At 27.7% G+C, this 22,028-nt stretch overlaps 1 protein-coding gene and 1 long non-coding RNA gene across 2 annotated transcripts; both read right to left on the reverse strand.

Annotated features, from left to right (window-relative positions):
• Positions 1–1,098: 1,098 nt before the first annotated feature.
• Positions 1,099–10,661, reverse strand: LOC135924407 (kielin/chordin-like protein). The gene is made up of 13 exons (XM_065459464.1): positions 10,625–10,661; positions 10,413–10,555; positions 9,594–9,756; positions 9,168–9,326; positions 8,458–8,616; positions 7,889–8,050; positions 6,298–6,459; positions 5,892–6,050; positions 3,412–3,570; positions 2,174–2,338; positions 1,927–2,082; positions 1,459–1,614; positions 1,099–1,336 (listed from the first exon to the last, which is right to left on the reverse strand). The coding sequence occupies exons 1-13, from the start codon at positions 10,659–10,661 to the stop codon at positions 1,182–1,184; spliced, it is 1,935 nt and encodes a 644-aa protein (XP_065315536.1). The 3' UTR covers positions 1,099–1,181.
• A 3,114-nt stretch (positions 10,662–13,775) lies between these two features.
• On the reverse strand, positions 13,776–17,242 carry LOC135924936 (uncharacterized). Its single transcript, XR_010571454.1, has 3 exons — positions 16,535–17,242; positions 14,143–14,208; positions 13,776–14,040 (listed from the first exon to the last, which is right to left on the reverse strand). It is a non-coding gene; the product is annotated as an uncharacterized LOC135924936 (long non-coding RNA).
• Positions 17,243–22,028: the final 4,786 nt, after the last annotated feature.

The raw sequence follows: 22,028 nt of genomic DNA on the forward strand, positions 1-22,028 counted from the left end.
TCAAAAAAAACTTCGAGTTCGGCCCTTCGGGCCGGGCAAAACGTTTAAAAAATTTCGTACCGGGCTTGAAAAATTAGGCTGATGCAGAACACTAATCAACATAACGCAGTGAGTGTTTTGTCATTATATAAACCTCATCTATAATAGGGTTTGACAATTTAATATCCATCGCCTGAGATGTCATATTTGATAATGATATAGAAGTATCTAATATTAGTATTATAGGTAATTTAAAATCGCTATTCATTTTAAGCTATTAATTTACCTCTTACTCCCCCCCCCCCCCACTATATATACAATATATCACTATAACAATAATTTGAAGGAAATATAAATAAAAGTTAATTTTTTTTAAAAATTTTTAGAAAAAAATTATTTTTATGAAACAAAAAACCCCAAAATCATTTTCATAAAAAAACCTATGACATACCCAAAGTCTACACTAAGTGCATCTTATGATCTCCAATAAAATTTACGGCAGAAAACCCCACATAAGTGCCTCCCTCCCCTATAGGAAAATTCTGGATACCTTATGACTAAATTCAATAAACATGATGGCAAAATTAAATAATCCAAGCCCAATTTGAATAAATTATTAATGACAGAATAGATTTGGCAGAATAAATCAATAATTTTTTTTAGAAAATTTGAAATCTTTTTTCCAATATGGATATTTTTCCTAAATTTATCAAAGTGTCAACCCGAACAGAGAAGCATAAATAAACAGTTACTATTTTCTGAACCGTATTCATAACCAACCCGTTATAAGGAAATCTCAAAAGGAGAAAACATAGCAATTAGAAATAAAACGGAGAAATGGAACTATACTTTTTTAAATTTAATAAGAACCGGAATGGGAATGAAGCTGAACCGTTATACTTAACTACTCTAGTTCGAGACACCCTGATTTTTCACTTATTAAACGTAGTTCATTGGGTGAAGATAGGAATTTTATAGTATATTATATTTAATGCTCAATATTTAATTTCGGCCAAATTGTTTTCTCATGCTAAAATGATTCATAGGTTGAATTTAACATAAAATTTACCAATTTGACACATTTATTATATATACATTTTTCAAAAGCTTTATTAATATTATTATTAATATCATTTTTACAAATAAATTTGAGGCTATATTGGTTTAATTTAAATTTTATAAAGTGTGAAAAAATTTTTTTTTTAGTATTTTTTAATTTTCTTTCCTTCGTTATAAAAAACGGCATCGCACCCTCCACAGTAATTGGGAACGCATATAGCGTTTGGATATTTTTTAATAATTTTTCCATCACATGGGTTAACTAAGCATTCAACTCTAGGTTTGTGTAATGGACATTCTTTGATGATTTAAAAATATTTAAAAGTAATTATAATAAATAAAATCAATGGAAGCAATTTTTTGACCAAATTATATAGATTCTTAAAAATGATAAGTTATGGGGGAATTTGGTATATAAACTTTTCTCGCAATCCACCAAAGTTTCATTCAAATAAAACTCCGCTTTACAACTTGCGCAATTACTGGTTGTACATATAGCATCGGGGAAGGCAGGGCAAACAGCAAATTTACATGGGTTTATCAAGCAATTGACGATGGGTTCTGTAGGTGAACATTCTATTTTAAAAAAAAACAATGCCAAATATTTCATATATATATGTTAAAAGCAAAATAATAACACAATTGCAGTGCTAAGAAATTAGGTGCTAACCAGTTATGGTCACTCTTTTAAAATATAAATTATGAGCTGCCCCCCTCTCTTTCCAATATGCGTCCTCCATCTTTTTTTTATAAAAATTGACGAATTATATCCATATTTAACAAAAATAATTTATTGCAAAAAATTATTATAATTTAGAAATATCTAGCATTCAGCTGATAACGAGATTCTTTATATTACATAGAATATTTCTTGGGAGTATAACATACTTTTATCGCAACGCACCCTGATTTCGTTTACATAGTATCTAGCTTCACAAGTTTCACAAATATAAGGTTTACAAATGGCATTGGGATAGGCAGGACAAGTTGTTAACTTGCATGGGTTAGCATAACACATTACTATTGGATGACCCGGTGGACATTCTAAATTTTATAAATAAAATAATGATGTTCTGTCAAGATAATACTAATTCTTTTTTTTAAGAAAATAAATTATTGTACAAAAACAATCTACCATGGCAAATAATCGGTTTGTCATTCTCATAAAATTCAGCATTGCAACCTCCGCAATAATTAGCTTTACATATGGCCTGAGGATTAGACGGGCATTTGGCAATTTTACAAGGATCCACTAAACAATTAACCTTTGGTTTGTCGGGAGGGCATTTCCCATTTGTTTCTTTTCAGATTAGTTGACAAATGACAATATATTTAAAGCAATCATGATGTTATATAAAAGAAACAAAAAAAGATAGGTGAATTAATTTATTATTCATTCGCCAATTACTAAATTTTTAAATATCTATTTTTAATTTAAACCAATAGAGTACACTACAACTATATTTCAAATGAAAGTTGTTGTTGCAGGCAGATCGATTCTAGGAAATATATTTAGAACCGTCTGAACTAAATCCGGTTAAACCAGTTGGTCCCATTATTTATCTAAAATCTATCTATATGCAGCCTACAACTTTTTGAAAGGAGAAGTTATCTAAACCGCCTTTTTAAGCTTCTCTGGGGAGGACTACAACTTGCAGTAGAGTCCTGCTCCGTATGGGGCCTAAAAAATAGATAAAAATTGGGCTTTAAAACATAAAAATCGTGTTGGGGTTAAACTGAATCGGGTACAAAATGGGCCTAAAAACTTTTTCTTTAACAAAATTCTGAATGGGCCGATTTAAAAAAAATAAGATTTTAAATATATATTTTTCAATTGAATATTTAAAAAAATAAAATTTGGGCCAGGTTTTATCCCCTAAGATAAGCTAACAAAAATCCCAAATGGCATTGATTTAAAAGTAAATTTAATATTTTCGGTTAGATTGTTGGTTATATTTTGGTAAATCTAAGTTATAAACTAATTTCTGTAATGGGAACTTTAGTCTCTCATTAAGCTCATGAATGTTATAGAAAAAAAGCCGAATCATATAGTAACTAATAAGAAATGTTTGAAAAAATAATATATTGTTTTCGTTACATTCTTATTGATCTACGATAAAGAAAATATCAGTTATAATGATTTATAGTTACTAATTAAATTCGACACTATTTCATTTTACTTTCTTAAAAAACATTATCTCGTTTATACCACATAGATGATTAAAAATTTAGGCACCATTATCAAATTTTATCTGAAATAGCTAGAGAAGAAAAAAACCTTGAAAATTAATTGCTAAATAAATGGTATAATTTGCAAAGGGACATAAAATATTTTTTAAAAAATGAAAAATAAGAGTTAATTGTAACATATACCTGAACATGACACTTTCTCCTTATACAAATAAAAATCTGCATGACAGCCACCACAATAATTCGACCGGCATTCAGCTTTGGGATAAGCTGGGCATTTCGCAAATTGACATGGTTCCACATAACAATAGACCATGGGTTTATCAAGAGGACATACTAAGTCTTAATATTTATTATTATATTGTATCATATCTAATTTAGTTTTTGTTAAAAAAAGAATATAATAAAATCCTGAACTGAATATTACTTCTAGAGAACTGCACGGGCTGTCCATAACTGCACGGGCTGTCCATAGCCCGACCCGCCCCGAGTCTCGGATCGGGATCGGACATTAAAAAAATTTTAGGGCTCAAGTCGGGTTGTCAGAGATGTCCGATCTGAAACCCAACCCGACCCGATCCGAAATAAATATTTATATAAATATTCTAAATAATCATTATAATTCATAATGTCAATTATAAAACCATATCATATTTTATTTATCACATTTTATCCTTAGAATGTCAATCAGAATAACATATCATTATCAATTATTATTTTATAATTTACATAACAACCATATATATTTTATAATTTACATAACAACCATATATATTTTATAATTTACATAACAACCATATATCAAACTATTTTATATAATTATATTTTATGCATTGCATAGTTAACGATATTATTATATACTTTACTTTCATCATATTCTATCAAGGTAAATAAAATATATTTTACTAATATCTATTTAATTAAATAACCTCATATTTTCATATTAAAAAAATTATTTCAATGGATGCAAAATTTAAAAAAATTGGTGAAAAGATTAAGAGCAATGACTATGATATAAAAAAAAATGTCAATGGCAAATCTGAGGTCTGGGAAAAGTTTTCATTTATATGATGGAATCAAAGAAAAACTTAATTATGTAGTTGCAATTTTTGCAAGAAAAATTTGAATAGCCCCACAAAATTTTGAAATTTTCACAACTGAAAAAAAATGTAATTTTAGATAATGTTAACTAAAAAAAGGAAGTTAATTAATGTTAGCTAAAAAAAAAGATTATTTAATATAATGTTAGCTAATAAAAAAGGTAATTTATTAATTTATAATAACGTTAGCTAAAAAAAAGAAGTTAATTTAGGTTAATGTTAGCTATAAAAAATTAATTTTGAAAATAATTTAAAAAATTTTTTTGAGCACCCTCAAATTGTAAAGACTAGTGACGCCCTTGAATGATATATAAAAGTCTAAGTTTTCAGGTTGCCATTTTTTAATTTTATTTTTCTTAAATAAATTTAAAAACATAAAATAATGTATTTCATTTAATAAAATTTGCTTCGACTCAGAATCTTAATCTATATATCAGAGACCTGCAGAGATATCATTTGCAGGGCTCTGCCCGGATTTTTTAAAATATTTTACATTCATTTTAAATTTTTATAGATAATAATGACTATTTAAAATATTAAATTTTAAAATATAGGCCCGCAGATCTCTGCAATATATTATAGCCATTCTTTATAAGGTAGTCATAAAATAAATCTTTTTCTGATCTCAAGATCTGGGGGAAACCGGGACCGGGCAAAGTACCATTTAAATTGCCTGTCCCTCCATATATTTTATTTATCTGGATGTATATATCGATTGATACCTACAGCAATATATTATAAATGAATACTACTACAATTTAATAATATTTTTTTAAAAAAATTAAATTCTTTTTTTTTTTAAAGTAGAGATCTTGCAACAAACTGTGAGGTAAAAATCAAACTACCTTGTGGGGCTTCTTAAACTATTATATTTCTTGCTTATATCATAAGATTGATGATATATAGAATAATTTTATTATTTTATTGATTAACTTATATATAAAATTTGGCCAAAAAAAAATATAATTGTAACATAAAATTTTAAATACATCTAAGATGTATAAAATTTCTTTGAATTTTTTTAGTATATCATGGAATTTGATACAAGTAATCCATAAAATAACCAAAGATAAAATTAAATAAATTTTTTTTAAAAATGACATTATAAACTATTTCAAATTATAAAAAACATTTGAACTTTGTTATAAAAATTAAATAATATATTAATTTAATCTATAATTTATAATCTTGTCCTTAGTGTTGTTAAAATGGCTAACTCAATATTTTATCCCTCGAGTTCGCTAATAGATGTCTACATGAACAAAATCTTCAAGCTTTCGCAATATTTTTATGGGTAAAATAATGAGTTAGTCGTTTTTAAAAATCGGCTCAAAACGAGACTTTTAACAAAACTACGTTGTCTTTCAAAAATTTCCCAAATTTTACATCAAAATTTTATTCATCATATAAAAATTTTAAATAGTCAATTATTTTAAAAAAAGTCTATATTATGACTAAATTTAAATATCTTAGCAACTCATATCTAAAAATGGGATCAAGCGGTTTGCCACCCCCACAGTCCAACCAGCTTTGGTCTCCCTTGATGTATACAATTATTCAAACTTGAACAGGAAATTTTCTTGTTATTCAAATAAAAATCTGCGTTACAACCACCACAAAAATTTGACCGACATTTCGCTTTGGGGTTAGCTGGACATTTCGCAAATTTACATGGGTCCACAAGGCAATTGACGATTGGTTTATCAGGAGGGCACAAGGAATCTTATGATTAATAAAAAATAAATAATTTATAACCTTCTAAAACAATTAAAAATGAACAGAATAATGTTAAAACTCAAAACCATGTCTCGTCAATTGATTAATTAATTTCTTCATTCCTTCTCTAATGATAAATAAAAAAAATTTTCAATTAATAAAATTTGTTAATTCAAAATTCTTAGTCATTTAATAATTAATTTTTTTTACCTTGCATAGAATTATAAAATATAAATATTTAACATTATTTTACTTTCACACGAAACTTTCTCTTCGTTGAGATAGAAATCAGCATTGCAGCCCCCACAATAGTTTGATCGACATACAGCTTTGGGGCTAGCTGGACATTTCGCAAATTTACATGGGTTCACTAGGCAATTGACAATTGGAATATCAGGAGGGCACAATGATTCTTCTGATTAATAAAAAAGATGACAATTTATAACAATCAAGGGCCTTCTCGAAAATATATTAAAATTAAAATTTTCCAATTCATCATGGATTCAGGCCACCCTTCCCCGCAAGTTTGGTGGTATTGGTATCCGATCCCCGATACAACTTCCTCCTAGCCTTTATCTCTTCTCGTCTGGCTGCTCAATCGATCATCGATAATGGATCCGCTCCTTTAGATACTGACCTTTCTCAGGCCTTCACTTTTTGGGATAGCCATTGCCCATTCACCCTTTGTCGTCCTGCCTCCAGCATTCAAAAAGACTGGGATGCTCCTCTGATCACCCGTTCCGTTGAATGCCAAATTTCAAACAGGCCTTTTGAGGATAAACCTAATAATTTAGTATTATATGCAAACTAAGGTTACGAATGGTTGGAAGCCATCCTCAGTTCCAATCTTGGCCTCCTCCTGACTGGTGAACAGCTACGCATTTCCATAGCCCCCCATCTTGACTGTAATGCCGTAGTTGCCTCCATTTGTATAGACTGTGGTCATCCCATTAAATCGAAAGTTTACCATCCCTTGCACGCAAGTTCTCCTATGGAGGAAAACCGCCCCATAAAGCTATCAACAACATTCTCCTAGCTACCCTCAAAGAAGTTAATATTCCATCCACCCTTGAACCACTGGGCCTTTCAAACGAAAACGCCTTACGTCCCGATGGGATATCCCTCATCCCTGGAACTAATTCTCCCGCTCGCTTGGGACTATACCTGTGTCGATTTTACAAGCAAAGTCTAATCTCTCATTTTCTGCCATAGAAAAAGCTGAAATCCTAAAAAAAAACAAATATGCCGGCTTCACCAACACCGTGTTCATTCCAATCGTTACCAATACCCTAGGCATGTTTGGAAGTGATGCCCTCAATTTCATTAAAATCATAGGGAAAAAATGAGACAGCTCTGGGGACTCCAATGAAGGATTTTATTTTCGTCAGCAGTCCAATTTTTTAAGCATTCACTTTCACTCTTCTCTAGGGTGATTTACACCCTTTTTTTTAATATTTTTTTTTCTCGGTTCTTTTTTATACATATATATTTTTTAATTTATTTTTAATATATGCTTATTTGTTTTATTTAATACATATTTTTTTAATTGTTTTATGTATATATCCTATTTTAAAATAAATAAAATGATTTGATTATGAAAAAAAAAGCCTTCTAAAAAAATTTAAAAGTGATAATAATATAGTAAAAACTCAAAACCATGTCTCATTAAATGATAAATTAATTCCTTCATTCCTCTAATAATAAATAAGATTATTTTTCAATTAATATTAACTCAAAATTATTGGTCATGTTATAATCAATTTTTTTAAAGGATATATTTTTTTAATTAATGTTTTTAAAATATATAATTTTGTGAAATATTATATTATTTAGCATTATTTTACTTTCACAGGAAACTTTCTGTTCGTTGAGATAGAAATTAGCATTGCAGCCCCCACAATAATTTGATCGACAATCAGCCTTGGGATTCATTGGACATTTAGCGAATTGACATGGGTCAACTAGGCAATTGACGATTGGTTTATCAGGAGGGCATAATAATTCTTCTGATTAATAAAAAAAATGAAAATTTATAACTTCTAAAATAATTAAAAATGATAATAGTTATAACTCAAAACCATGTCTCGTTAAATGGTTAATTAATTCCTTCATTCATTCTCCAATGATAAATAAAATTATTTTTCAATTAACTAAAGTTGTTAATTCTAAATTCTTGGCCATGTACTAATCAATTTTTAAACTTTTAAGCATAAAAATCAGAGACCTGCAGGCCCGACCCTAAGACTGGCCCAGGTATTTTTAAATATACCCGGGCCGGGCCTAAAATTTTTTAAAAAAATGCCCGAGCTGGGCTGGTCCTAAATTTTTTTTAAAAAACCGGGCCGGGCGGTGCAAATGGTACCTCTGCAGGTCTCTGATAAAATAAAATTTAAATAATTTAACATTATTTTACTTTCACAAGAAATTTTCTCATTATTGAGATAAAAATCGGCATTGCAGCCTCCACAATAATTTGATCGACATTCAGCTTTGGGATTCGCTGGACATTTCGCGAATTGACATGGATCCACTAGGCAATTGACGATTGGTTTATCAGGAGGGCATACTGATTCTTATTATTAATGATACTATATATAAATTTCTAAAGGTTTAAAAAAAATAAACATAACGAAATTCAAAACTATGTCTAGCCGAATTATTCATCGTTTGTGACAATAAATTTAGGTTTTTATTGATAAAATGAATGTTAAAATTCTTCTTGATTTGAAGTCTTTAGCTTCCAATTATTCATATTAAATTCGTATTTTACCAACAATTCAATAATTTACAAATAATAGGAAAAGGTATTCGTTAAATAATAGTCCATTCATTATTCGATCAAATAATTCGACCCTATTTTTAATATTTAAAAATATTGGAAATTATTTGTATTATTCGAGATTATTTGTATTACTCTAAATTATTCAACCAATTTTAATTATTCTTAATTATCTAAAATTATCTGCAATTATTCAAAATTATTTGTAAATATTCAAAATTATTCGTGAAAATAATTTCTAAAAACTCAGAAATATTCAACATTTTACTTGAGGAATTCTTTATAAAATTATTTTAGTTATAATCTTTTTGATCTTAAGATGAGTTAAATTTAATTTTTTTTACTTAAACAGGAAACTTTCTTGTTATTCAAATAAAAATCTGCGTTACAACCACCACAATAATTTGATCTGCATTCCGCACTGGGATAAGCTTGGCATTTAGCGAATTGACATGGATCCACAAAACAATTGAAGATATGCTTAGGGGGAGGGCATTTTGAGTCTTCATATTAATTAACATAATTATACTTGATAAAGTTTTTCTTTTAAAATTAATATAAAGTAAAAGTTGAATAAGTTCCAAATTTCAGATATGTGTTTTAATAAATATAATATTGTTAACTTTAATTATTTTAAATCTTTAGTTAGTAAAGTATTAAAATCAAATTTTCATTTTCTAAAATCTTATGAAATATAATAATTTTTTGATCTTGAAAAAGCATTTTAATGTCAAAAAAAAGATAGTCAATTTAAATAATTTTGTTATTACTTTCACTTTCGCATGAAACTTTTTTTCCATAGAGATAAAAATCGGCATTGCAACCTCCACAATAATTAGCTCGGCATTCAGCATTGGGATGTGTCGGACATTTGGATAGCTGGCACGGGTCCACTAAACAATTGACTACGGGTTTGTCGGGAGGGCATAGATGCTAATAAAATATCATTAAAATATACAGTGTTGTGCAGATTTTGATGGAAAACATTTATGTATTTATTTGCAAATTAAATTGCAGAAATTATTAAAATAACATATTTATAATTTTTACAAATTTAATAATTTTTAAATTAAAAATAATATGGAAATGTTTTCCAACAATTTGCACAACACTATAATATGGAAGCTTTTAAAATTCATGGTTTGATTCGAGTGTAAGAATTCTGGTATAAAATGGGCTTGTACAGTGTGAAGAATTTATTTTAAAAATATTTTTTTTATGCGTCGATTTTAGTGTACCATTTTCAAACACACTAAAAACTTGTTATAAATATATAAAAATTAACCTATTCCATAAAAAATAACATGCAAATATTTTAAAAAATGTATTTAAATTTAAATATGAAAAACAAATATAATTTGACGAAACGTTATTTATTTATAGCTATGGCAAATTTTATTATCCTTGTTTGATCTTAAAATAATGCCTTTTTGAAACTCTTTTTTTTTGTTTTTCTAAATTTAATGTCGCAAGAAATATTTCTTTTAGAGGTCATTTAAATAATTAATTATAATATATAACAAACAATATTAATATATAATATTTTTAAATTAAATTTGATATTATAGTATACCATTGCTACAACGAACTTTCGCATCATCAACGTAAAAGATGGCGAAACATCCCCCGCAATAAAACGGTCGGCATTCCGCATTAGGATATAAAGGGCATTTTGTGACTTCGCATGGATTAACCTTGCATTGGGATATGGGAACACCCGGAGGGCATATATCTGTTTTTATTTTAAAAAGATTTTAAAAAATTAGCAAAATTTATTTAATATTATTAGTTAGTCACGAACTGTTTAAAAAATAATACCTGCGTTTCAGGGATACCATATGATTTAAAAAAAGTATTTACAGCTGGATTTATATAAATTTCTATTCGTCTATTTATAATCATAATACCTGTTAGATTTGAGTTTTTTTAAAATATATCTTAACCATCCCTGATGCAGATTCTCAAACCTTTAATTAACCCTAACCAACTCTCTAACCTTTAATCCAATTCTTTACTCCAGATACTTATTTAATTTTAAGTATATTCCATCCAATTAAAAAATTTTCTTTAGTTAAACTAGCTTTGTTAAACACCCCGACCCGATTTGGGTCGATTTTTAAAAACCTATATTATATACAAAACAATATTATGTAAGTATCAAAATTTGGTTGATAGAGGTTCAAACCTTTCCGCTATTTATAAGCAAAATCTTTAGGCTAACATAATATTATTTAGGCTAAAATCCTAATCGGCCCAAACCAGGCCGTTTTATAACACTAAGTTGTACATTCCTTGATTTTAATTATTCCCTTAAAAGTTTCATATTTGTGTATATGATATAAAAAAACATGGATTACTCATCAATAGCGTATTCATGAATAGAATCCGAAGTGTTTTTTATAAATATTAAACTTCAAAAAGAATTAGATAACTTTCATTTCATATTTTACCAATATGAGCAGTAATAATTACACATAAAATTAATTGGCCGAAACGGTATTTTCTAGGTATTCGATAGATAATTGCAAATATTTAAAAAAAAATAAAGATTGTGCTCACCAGGGGTGTAGTAACGGTGGATGGCAACCTCCCCCCCCCTCTCCAAAGAAATATCACTTTTATTGCGTTCTAGGTTATTCTGATGCACTTTAAAATGAATGATAATGTACAAAATATACATAAATTAACTTTAATGTTACATAAATGATGTTTAATATTACACAAATTATACTTACGATTACATAAATTGTGATTAATATTATCAAATTTAGTTCATTTAACAATTATTTGTATTTTTACTATGATATATTGCTTGCTTATATTTATTCCCTAAATTTTTCACATTCTATAGTCAGCTTTAGTGTTGTTAAACTGCTCGATTTGAGCTGATTTTTTATACGGCTAACTCAATATTTTATCCAGAAAAATATTAAGCAAGCCTGAAGATTTTGGTCATAGATGGCACAAAGATATGGACATCTGTAGCAAAATCTCAAGGCTTTGGCCATATCTGGTTAAAAATGAGTTAGCCATTTTTTAAAATCAGCCTAAATCGAGCCGTTTAACAACACTAGCCAGCTTATTAGCCGTAAAAAATTACAAAATGTGATCCATAATTTCCTTGAATCCAATCAATATATGCAACTTCTGATCAAAATACACAATAAATTTTAATCTTCTTCCCCCCAGTTCCAAGAAAAAATTTCGAGAACACCAGTGAATCGGACAGGATTTAATCGGGCCGATTTATAAAAACGGTAGTCTTCAGGACAGCTATAAAAAAATTAAAATGGAATAACTAATCTTAATTTTTATATGTATTATATAGATTTTTCATATGAATTTTTATAAAACCAAAAGTTCACGGAACTGTTAAAAATTTAGAATGGGTACTCAAACTCATACCGATATACATTTTCGATCAAAGCCATTTTTTCTTTAATTTAAATATCGCTCTCAGTAAATGATTTAAAATTGAGAGAAGCTGAATCCCCATTGACTCCTTAAGATCGGGGACTCCCTAATTAAAATACTTACAAAATTTCAACGAAAAAGTAAATTCAATTAGGTGGTCATTATCATGGAAGCTTTGTCAACTTCAAAACATAATTACATTGTCTGGTTGGTCATTTATCTTTTCGGGGCCTTCGATATAATCTTTTATCGGATATCTGTCTTTGGTCAGGTTGGGCCTTTTAATTTAGGTCCGGTCCTAGGTCAGGTCTTGGATCGGGTTCGATCTTTGACTTTCGCATATAAATATTTTACCTGTAGTTAGTCCATATTTTAACATCTGAAGTAGAAAAACGACGAAAAAAAGTTCCATTTTGGTTTTGGTATCAAGAAGGATCAGTTAAGTTTATTATCAAAAAATTTTATAAAATATTAATTGAAACAAATATTATGATTTAAAACCATTTTTAATACCATTTTAACGCTAGTGAAATTTGTTTATGTTTTGTTAATAAATTGTTTTTTTTTTAATTTTTAAAAAAAGAAGAAAGTTTAAAAAATGATTATATAGCCAACAGGAAATATCTAGTATGTTTTTGGATGCCATATCATTTTATTAACGGATTTTGTTTTGTATAAAATTAACATGTAGAAAACCAAAATGATTATCGTCTATATAAGTCATCGATTGATTAAATATGCCAAAACAATTATATAATAAAAAATATCAGATAACAGCAATAATGTAGATTATAGCGGTTTGTAGATTCAAATTTTATTTAAATTTTTGTAATTAAATCGGCAAAATAGTCTATAAAGGGTTAGTCTTAAAGTTTTTATTGGTCTATAATTTGAATATATTTATTGGAATTTAGCCCATGATATTTGACTAGAGGAGAAGGGGATTTATAAAATGATATGTAAGTAATTTATGATGACTCAAGTTTAACTCATAGAAAGAATAAATTTAAATGATCTAAAAAAACCCATATGATGGCTTATTTGAACATAATTTCCACTGTCATATTTTCGATGACTTCCTTTTGAAACTATTATCATATAAAACCAAAATTATTTCAAATCTAGGAGCTGGGTCAAAATTTTTAAATTATTAGACCATATAGGACAAGGTGTTTAAGGATAATTTATTTACCGTTTTCTTATATGACCTCTTTTAAACACAGTTTTAACATTTATGTAGTTTTTTATAAGTTTGCCTTGGGGCCACTTTTGGTAACTGTAAATTTAAATATTCATCTTTATTTATATCAGTTAATTATTACATCAAAAATTATTACACTATTTTTATTATCATTAACGATTTTTGTGATGCATTTAACTTTTAAGTATAAATTTGATTGCCGAAAAAGACTTGCTAGGCAAAAAAACCGGCTATTGAAATTTTAAAACGTTACAATTTTAAACTATATATTTATTTTATTACAAAACTTTTTAAAATTTATTTTAATTTTACCAGGATTTGGTTTAATTTCCCATATTTTAACAGACAATGCTAACAAAAAATTTACCTCCATTAAAATCCACAGTCTCATAATTAGTATATATTAAAAAAAGTTTTTATAATCTTAAATAACACATACCGAATGGGTAATATCATAATATAGGATATTTATAATCATGTAATAAAATTAAATCAAGATTTTTGTTTAAATTTAATCTTAGGGACGTTTCGGAACTGTTCCATGCAAGTAATCACTGTTTCCGTTCTCGTTCCATAATTTTCCCCAAGTTTCGCTCTCATCCCTGCGAATAAAAGTATATAAGTATTTATTCTTATTCTATAGAATATACAGTATTTGTTAAAAGGTATACGAGTTATATGTATTTCTAAAAAAAATACATGGCATGGCATGATAGTGGAAATTTTTATTCCTCTGGTATGTTTTGTGGGTTGGGTGCTTTTTTTGTAACCTGTATAAAAAAATACAAAATTTGTAAGGATAATGATTGTATCATGTTTTTATAAATTTTATAACATAATATCCTTGATTTATCATATGTATTAAAAAAAATACTGGTGTTACGTAGTTACGTAGCATGTTATAGAAGTAATGGCGATACCTTTTAACATTAAAATCAGGTAACTACTTTACTATTTAAAAAACTAATGAAAGTAACGTGTTACTTATTATTACATGTTAATTTATATTCATAATATTTTAATAATTTTTTTTATTGTTTAATGTTTAGATATATCTTTGGAAAACTAAAAAATTTTTAAACATTAAAAACTTATTTGGAAAATATAATACACCACTGCTGCCTCAGCATCTATTGATCGGGTGTTCAGTACAGCAAAAATATGCCTGAGATTGTTAAGTGGATAAAAACTTTAAAAAAAAATAAAATATATTATTTCGTTCATGGTAAAGGGTGTACCAAATGAAAGCTAGTAAGAAGGGTTTTTGATTGCCTATATTACTCTAGGTTATGTCCTTAGGTCTAGATAATGGGGGGGGGGTTAAATATCTACTCTATAAAATATATCAATAGGTATAGATCTCAGGACCGTCATAAATGGAGAAGGAAAATCAGAGGGGAAACAGGCTTAAATGCCAGTGTAACATGAATCGCCATTAAACAGAGAAGAAGAAAGTTGCTCAATTATCTAATTATAATTTTTGCTCAAACTGGAAGTTTTTATAAACAATATTATCTTTTTTTACATTTTCTATATTTTTTACATATTTAGATTTATAAACAAAATTATATTTTTTAAATTTTCTACACTTTTTTTACATTTTGGTGATTTGGCAAAAAAAATTTTAGATTATTTTTTTGAATAGAAAATGTTTTTTATATTTTCTAGATTTTGAGGAATCAATCTAAAAAAATATTTAAAAAATAATTTTGTCGATAAAAACTTCTAGAATTTGAGCAAAATTATAATTAAATATTCAGCATGTTTTATCAATTACAGTCGATTTTTAAAAACGACCCTGATTGAGATTTTCGCCAAAATGATATTATATAAGGCTAGAAGGTTTGGTATTTGCCAAATCTCAAGGCTTGGATAATATTAGTTTGGATAAAATGTTAATTGAGTCGTTTTTTAAAATCGACCCTAATCGGGCTTTTTAACAACCCTAATTCTCAATTTCTCATTCTCTACAACGTCGAAAAAGATATTACCGTTCTATTCTTATAAATCTATGCTTATTTATAAAATGAACCTGTCATGTTATTGATGGCATTTTGTTTATATTTAATTGATTATTTGATGAAAGAAAGAGGAGGTATATTTTTTTTTGGAATAATTTTAAATGAAAAATTGTATTCATTATTATATCATCCGCGATTAGAAATTAACCTGAAATAAAAAAAGTGATACTCGAAATAATTTAGATTTAAATTAGGTGTATCACCATTAACGGCGATGCACTTATATATATTTTTTAGAACTTTATGAAAATGGTGCCGTGACCAGGATAAAGTGCTCAAATTTTCGATTATATTACCTTTTCCTCATTTCTTATACTTATTATCGAATAAACGGGACCATATAATTTGTCCCACTAGAAATCTAATGTTTCTTCTTTCACATGGTGATAAAATAATTATCTTTATAATTCGTTAAGACCAATAATCAAGCACTCAGATATTAATTGCAAAAAATCTTGAGAATATATATCAAAGAATAAGCAATTATACTCGAACAAATACAAACACACACACTCTACGCTGAGCCAATATTTTTTAGAATCATGATGTGCATATTTTTTTTATTAAAAAATCGATATATTTATAATGAAAGAACTTACAAATCCACACTAGAAATCATGTAACCCTATTAGATACATGGTCTATCAAAATATAGAGATATGGTAAAGGCATAGTTGATCGGAAAACAAAATACAAATATATTAAATATATGTTTAATTTAGTTTTGTTATTGCATGCAACAATAAATAAAATAGTCGTTAATTGCTGGTTTTTCTTGAAAAAAAAGGTAGAATTTATTTGAATCTTATGGAATGCATAGAAATACAAACTAATGACAAAGTTATGTGTGCACATTTATATAGAAAAATTCCTAACATTAATTTGAATGAATAAAAATTGTATGTGGATTTATCAGGCTGAATTAGATTTATTCGTGCATATAATTTTTTTAGTCTAGACAAAATAATGCAAAATGTATTATACCGCATTATAGAGAATAATAGAAATAAAATGGGATTTGTTTTTTTAGTATTTTTGAACTAGTAGATTAATAATAAAGATAAAATTTTCTTACCCATTTTTTAAACTCATCAAGTTGCTGCAGTACGCTTCGTCGGAATAGGCGGTTAAATAAGAAGTTAATATAAAAAGTCATACTTACGTAAATGAATTCCAGAGTATTTAAAACAGCATAAATCAATGACAAAGATAACTCGTTGTATCTGATAATAAAAAAATCCATCGACATTTGCATTAACGTGACAGGTAACATAAGAAACAGAAACTCCAGGGTGAGAATGAAAACGGTTCTAATATGCATTTCGTGTTCTACTTTTATTTCTTTCATTCGTTTCAAAACGGAATGTGAAAATACCGGGTCATTTTTTGAAATAGATGAATGATTCAAACTCTTCTGAATTGAGTCGGTATCTGATTCCAACGGATGGTTTTTTAGGGGCTCGCAAATATTTTTCTTTATGGCCGCATTTGTTAGAATATCAGACTTTGATTTGGAAAGCATGGGGAATATTTGAGGTGAAATATCCAATGGGTTGTTGGTTCCATTTTCCAAGCTATAAGTTAAGCCGCGCAAACTATCGTTGCAAAAAGGTTTCGGCTGTTTTTTTAGTATGAGCCTCCCTTTGATAGCCATGATGGCAAGGAATGGTATGCATTTAGTGAACAACTCTCTCGATATTTGGTAAGTGATCCAAATATATCTAGTTAAAGTATTATGTGCAGGTGAATATATCGTATACATAAAAACTAGGTGTATAGGATATTTTAGAGTTGTATTAAATATGTAATTGGCTTTAGTAGGTTGATAAGTATACTCACGATCATATTCTGTAAAATTTACGATAGGACATATATTAATCTTTCTGGTCTGTTTCCACATGAAGGTCGGTAAATACCAAGCAAAAGAATATACGAAGGCTAATATTATAAAAATATTTGCCCTGCATTTAGTTACAATATTTTGATAATGTAGAGGTTTTATTATCGCTATGCCTTGGGTTATAAATAACAGAACGTAAATTAGAAAACTAATGACAATCAATGGCTTTGTGATAGGCTTATGAAAATAGGCTAAGTAACTGTTCCAATGATAAGAAAATAACCAATGTTGGCTTAAGTTATGGGTATTGTTAATTGGTCTAGACATCCATGCCAGTTCCATCATACTGTAAACTTCCATCAATGGAGAGGTAATTAGAGTTAGCACGTTGATCGCGTTGATGGAGTAAAAAAATTTGAGTAGAAATCTACTAACACCAGTTCTTTCTTCGTTGACTATTATTTTGCAATGTTTATGGGAAATTTGTTTAGCTTCTGGTGTTTTTGTAATAAAATCTATAATTGAAAGTTTTTTTGACAAATAATAATTTTTTTTTGACAGCTGCAATTTTATATGGGTTATTTGGTCATATTTTTGGGTAACTTGAGGAATATTTACCATAAAAAATCCAACTATGTTACCTATCAATCCAAAGATAAGAATAGTCATGCCCAATATCTGGTAGAACATGGTATAAATGAGGCGGTCATTCAAGAAATCTCGAAGAACTAAACAACTTTCATTTGAATATTTATTTGTTATATTAAGCATGTTTATTTTTGATGGGATTCAGCTCTAAGTGTTTAATCTTATGGTATCTATGAAAGATTATATGAGATGAAATGATTAAATTTGTACAAATCTATCACAACAAATATTTTAGTACATAATTATTGATTTTTCTAACTTATTCAGTCCATTTAATTTTACTAAATTCTAAAACATTTTGAATGTTATTAACTTTTAGATCTAAAATATTTTTTTGTAGTAATAAATTATTCCCATTTTAAAAAGTATTTGTTAAATTTATATATCTTTAGTTAAATTTGTAAATAATTATATAATAACTTATTTAAAAATAATATTATCTTATTGTTTATTTCACGTAATACATGATAAGGCGCATTGCCTTCTAAACGTTGTAGATACAACAGAGCTGCGGTAGGTATTTCTCATTTCCCTAATTCTGGATGTTGATAATGAATTCGTGAAAAAATAAGAGAAGCCCTTTACAGGTTTATGGGCAAGCAGCACGTACCTCCATGCATAATAGTCTACGGACTATTATTTAATCTGTAGACTGATTAAAAAGGAAAGGTCTAAGATAACAACCCACTATTACTATTAAATTGATCATTTCTCATATTAAATAGCTAAAAATTCGGAACATATTTTATATATCAAAGTGTTTAAGAATATTGTTATTAATATTAATAGATTTTAGGGAAAGTGTTGTTTACAGCCCGATATAGGTCGATTTTTAAAAACGGCCAGATTAATATTTAAGCCAAAATGATATTTTTTAAACCTGGAGATTTTGCTCATAGATGGGAGATAAGTTTGAACCTCTATTTGCCAAGAGGTTTACGTAAAATATTATTTAAGCTAAAATCTTTAACGGACCATTTAACAACACTATAAGTGAGTATTGGGAATAAGATATCCTTAATTCTTAGATTTTTAAAAAACTCAATTATATGAACCAATAAAAAAGAGAAGTTCATTATATAAAAATAATAACAACCCGTTTCGGCATATGCTAATGAGTCAATAAAAGTATTTACTTTCTTTCGTTTAGCGGCTTGAAACACATCCTGTAACCTGAATAAACCTGTTTGTATGATGAACTAAAACCTAACCGGCTAAATTTAAATGAAAGAACGGGTTCGGGTAAAATAAAATGTACTAATTTGCAATTTTTATCTGCTCTATTTCCATTCTAGACCAATAGAAATAAATAGGAAATAAAAAAAAAACAGTTACTCGATAAAAAAAACCAAGTTTATTTTATTTTATCTTACTACAATCCTAATGGAAACCAATAACACAATCATCTCAAATATAATCTACCAATAATTTTATTCAAAATTTTTATTATCATATATAATTTGACCATTGTTAGATGATTCTGAATAGTATGGATTTATTTAATATTATAAACAATGTAACCAGAACTCGAACAAAACTAGGAACCGGTACCTATTAAGCTTTATAAGATCCGAGCTAGGAACCAATTTGAAATCCAGGAACCGATTCTAAAAATAATTAAGTAATTTGTATATATATTATTTGGAATGTTGAGAGTGATTATATTTTAGAGGATTTTTTTAAAAAAATGATTGCTTTTATTGGAAATGGAACTAAATCAGTAACTAGAACCATCGGAACCGCATCAAATTTAAAAATCCGGAAACCAAACTCCCTTTTTTAAATTTTAGGAACTAGAAGCGAACGCACTTTTTGAAAAATATTTGGAACTGGCAGTACTAGAGATCTGCAATGGGCAGGTTTTGAGTAGGCCCGCACATTCCCCAGGCTCACTAGTTAAAATATTTTAAACATTGGGCTAGTGTTGTTAAAAAGCCCGATTTAGGTCGATTTTTCAAACGGCCCGATTAAAATTTTGGCTAAAATAATATTATGTAAGCATCGAGATCTGGCAAATAGATGTCCAAGAATTTCTGCCAGCTATGAGCAAAATCTTTTGGCTTACATAATGTTATTTTGGTTATAATCTTCATTGGGCAGTTTTTTAAATCGACCCGAATCGGGGATGACGGACAAGTTAAAAAACATTTTTAAGAACAATGGGCGAATAAATTTTAAATATTTTTTGGCCAAATGAGCAGAACAGACTTCGATTCATTATAGATTATTTTTTTTTATTTATAAATAAAGACATCCTAGCATTTTTAAACAATGGGAGGGGCACGGGATTAGACAAAATTTTTAGATAAATGTGCCAGTGAGCGTATGAATTTAAAAACCATGGGTGAGCGGACTTGTCGGCTAAGACCCGTCCATTGCAGACCTCTAAGCAGCACCCCTTTTAGTCTAGGTTAATTATAAATAATATTTTACCTATTTCATGCCATGAATATTATAAGTCATACCCGAATATCTGATTATAATATTATATTATTAATTTTTAACTGTAATAGTGAAAATGGATTATAGCTTTTTCGATTTTATACAACCTCTTCAAATATGTTTAAATTTATTATTAGAAAATTAATTATATACATTTTTAATTTGAAACCTTTATATAAATTTAATTTCAAGGTATTATGAATATAAATGACTTATTTGTCAATATCAATACGCTTATCTATTATTATTGTATAAATAAGTTTAGTATGGATTAATAATTTAATTAGATGGTTTCTTCCCTCCATGTGAGGTATAAATAATTCATAAGATACACGAAGTAATTGAATCATTTTTTTCAAAATATTTAGGGGGGGGGGGTTGATGCTTCTCTATCCTTATTTAATTTGTAATTATACTAATTAATTATTTATTATCAAAAAGTTGTTATTCTCATTTTATTATATAAGAAACCAATAAAAAAAAATACTAAGTAATAATTATGTAAAAATATTAACTAAAAATAGATTTACAGAAAATGGGCGAGATTTTTAACGAATAAGATAAGGTGAAAATTGAGCATGATAAAATTGTACATGTAATGTAAATTTTTTTAATTAAGGTTTCATGACACTGTCTTCCTTCCCGCTTTCAATTTAACACTTATTGACCATAAATTATAGAGATCTTATTTTAAACCACTTCCCTATTATGATTTTATTTAATATAAAATCGATTAAAATTTCTTTTGCCAAATGATTATTATTATAATTTGCTATTTATTTTTTTTAAAGCATCTCGCAAAAATATTACTAATTCGAGCAAAGTTTATAGAAAAAAAATATAAGGTTTTTATTTCTAAATTCAAATTGGGATATATTATCTAATTAGTACTCCATATAAAATCTGGTATTTTAGGATGGGTGTATATATATTGAAATCAATCTAATTAATCTTTATTAAAAAGAGTAGAGCCTTTAATAGTATTTCATATTTTGTGAAAAAGTGCAACAATACCAGGAGTTGGAATCGAACTATCGAATTAAATATATATAATATATAAATATTTGTCGCAGCTGATAACAGTTTTTTCAATTTAATATAATAAGCATTAACTTGAAAGTACGAATTGTAAATTACTGATAAATCTATAACTGTCTTCACACAAGGTTCATCCACAATCTTAAAATTTTATATTACATATATTCCTAAACTGGTATCTAAATAGAGATCAAAAAAAATTCCCAAATCCAAACACAATTAATTTTTGGCCTTCACCACAATTCGATTTAAAAATTTTTTGCAGGCTGACAATCCGGCCAAGAACTACAAAAAAAATTGAGGAAAATGCTTAATTAAATTTAGGTTAGGCCTATTGTTATAATTTAATAGTATGGTTTATTAACTATTCATTAAGAGTATAAAATTAAATAAGAGGATCAAAAAACATTGAATATAAATAAAAGAAAATCAGTATACCATTATATATCACATTTTTATAATTATGATGATATTATCTCGAATGAATAAATAAATAATTCGGTATTAGAAATAAAAATATTGTGTCTTATAAATTAATTATCGACAATCAATATATATAAAATAAAGACATATTACAAACAAAACAGTATAATCTTGTTAC

The sequence above is a fragment of the Gordionus sp. m RMFG-2023 genome, chromosome 2, assembly GCF_954871325.1.
Source record: "Gordionus sp. m RMFG-2023 chromosome 2, tfGorSpeb1-WG-v2, whole genome shotgun sequence".
In the NCBI taxonomy this organism is placed as follows: Eukaryota; Metazoa; Nematomorpha; class Gordioida; order Chordodea; family Parachordodidae; genus Gordionus; species Gordionus sp. m RMFG-2023.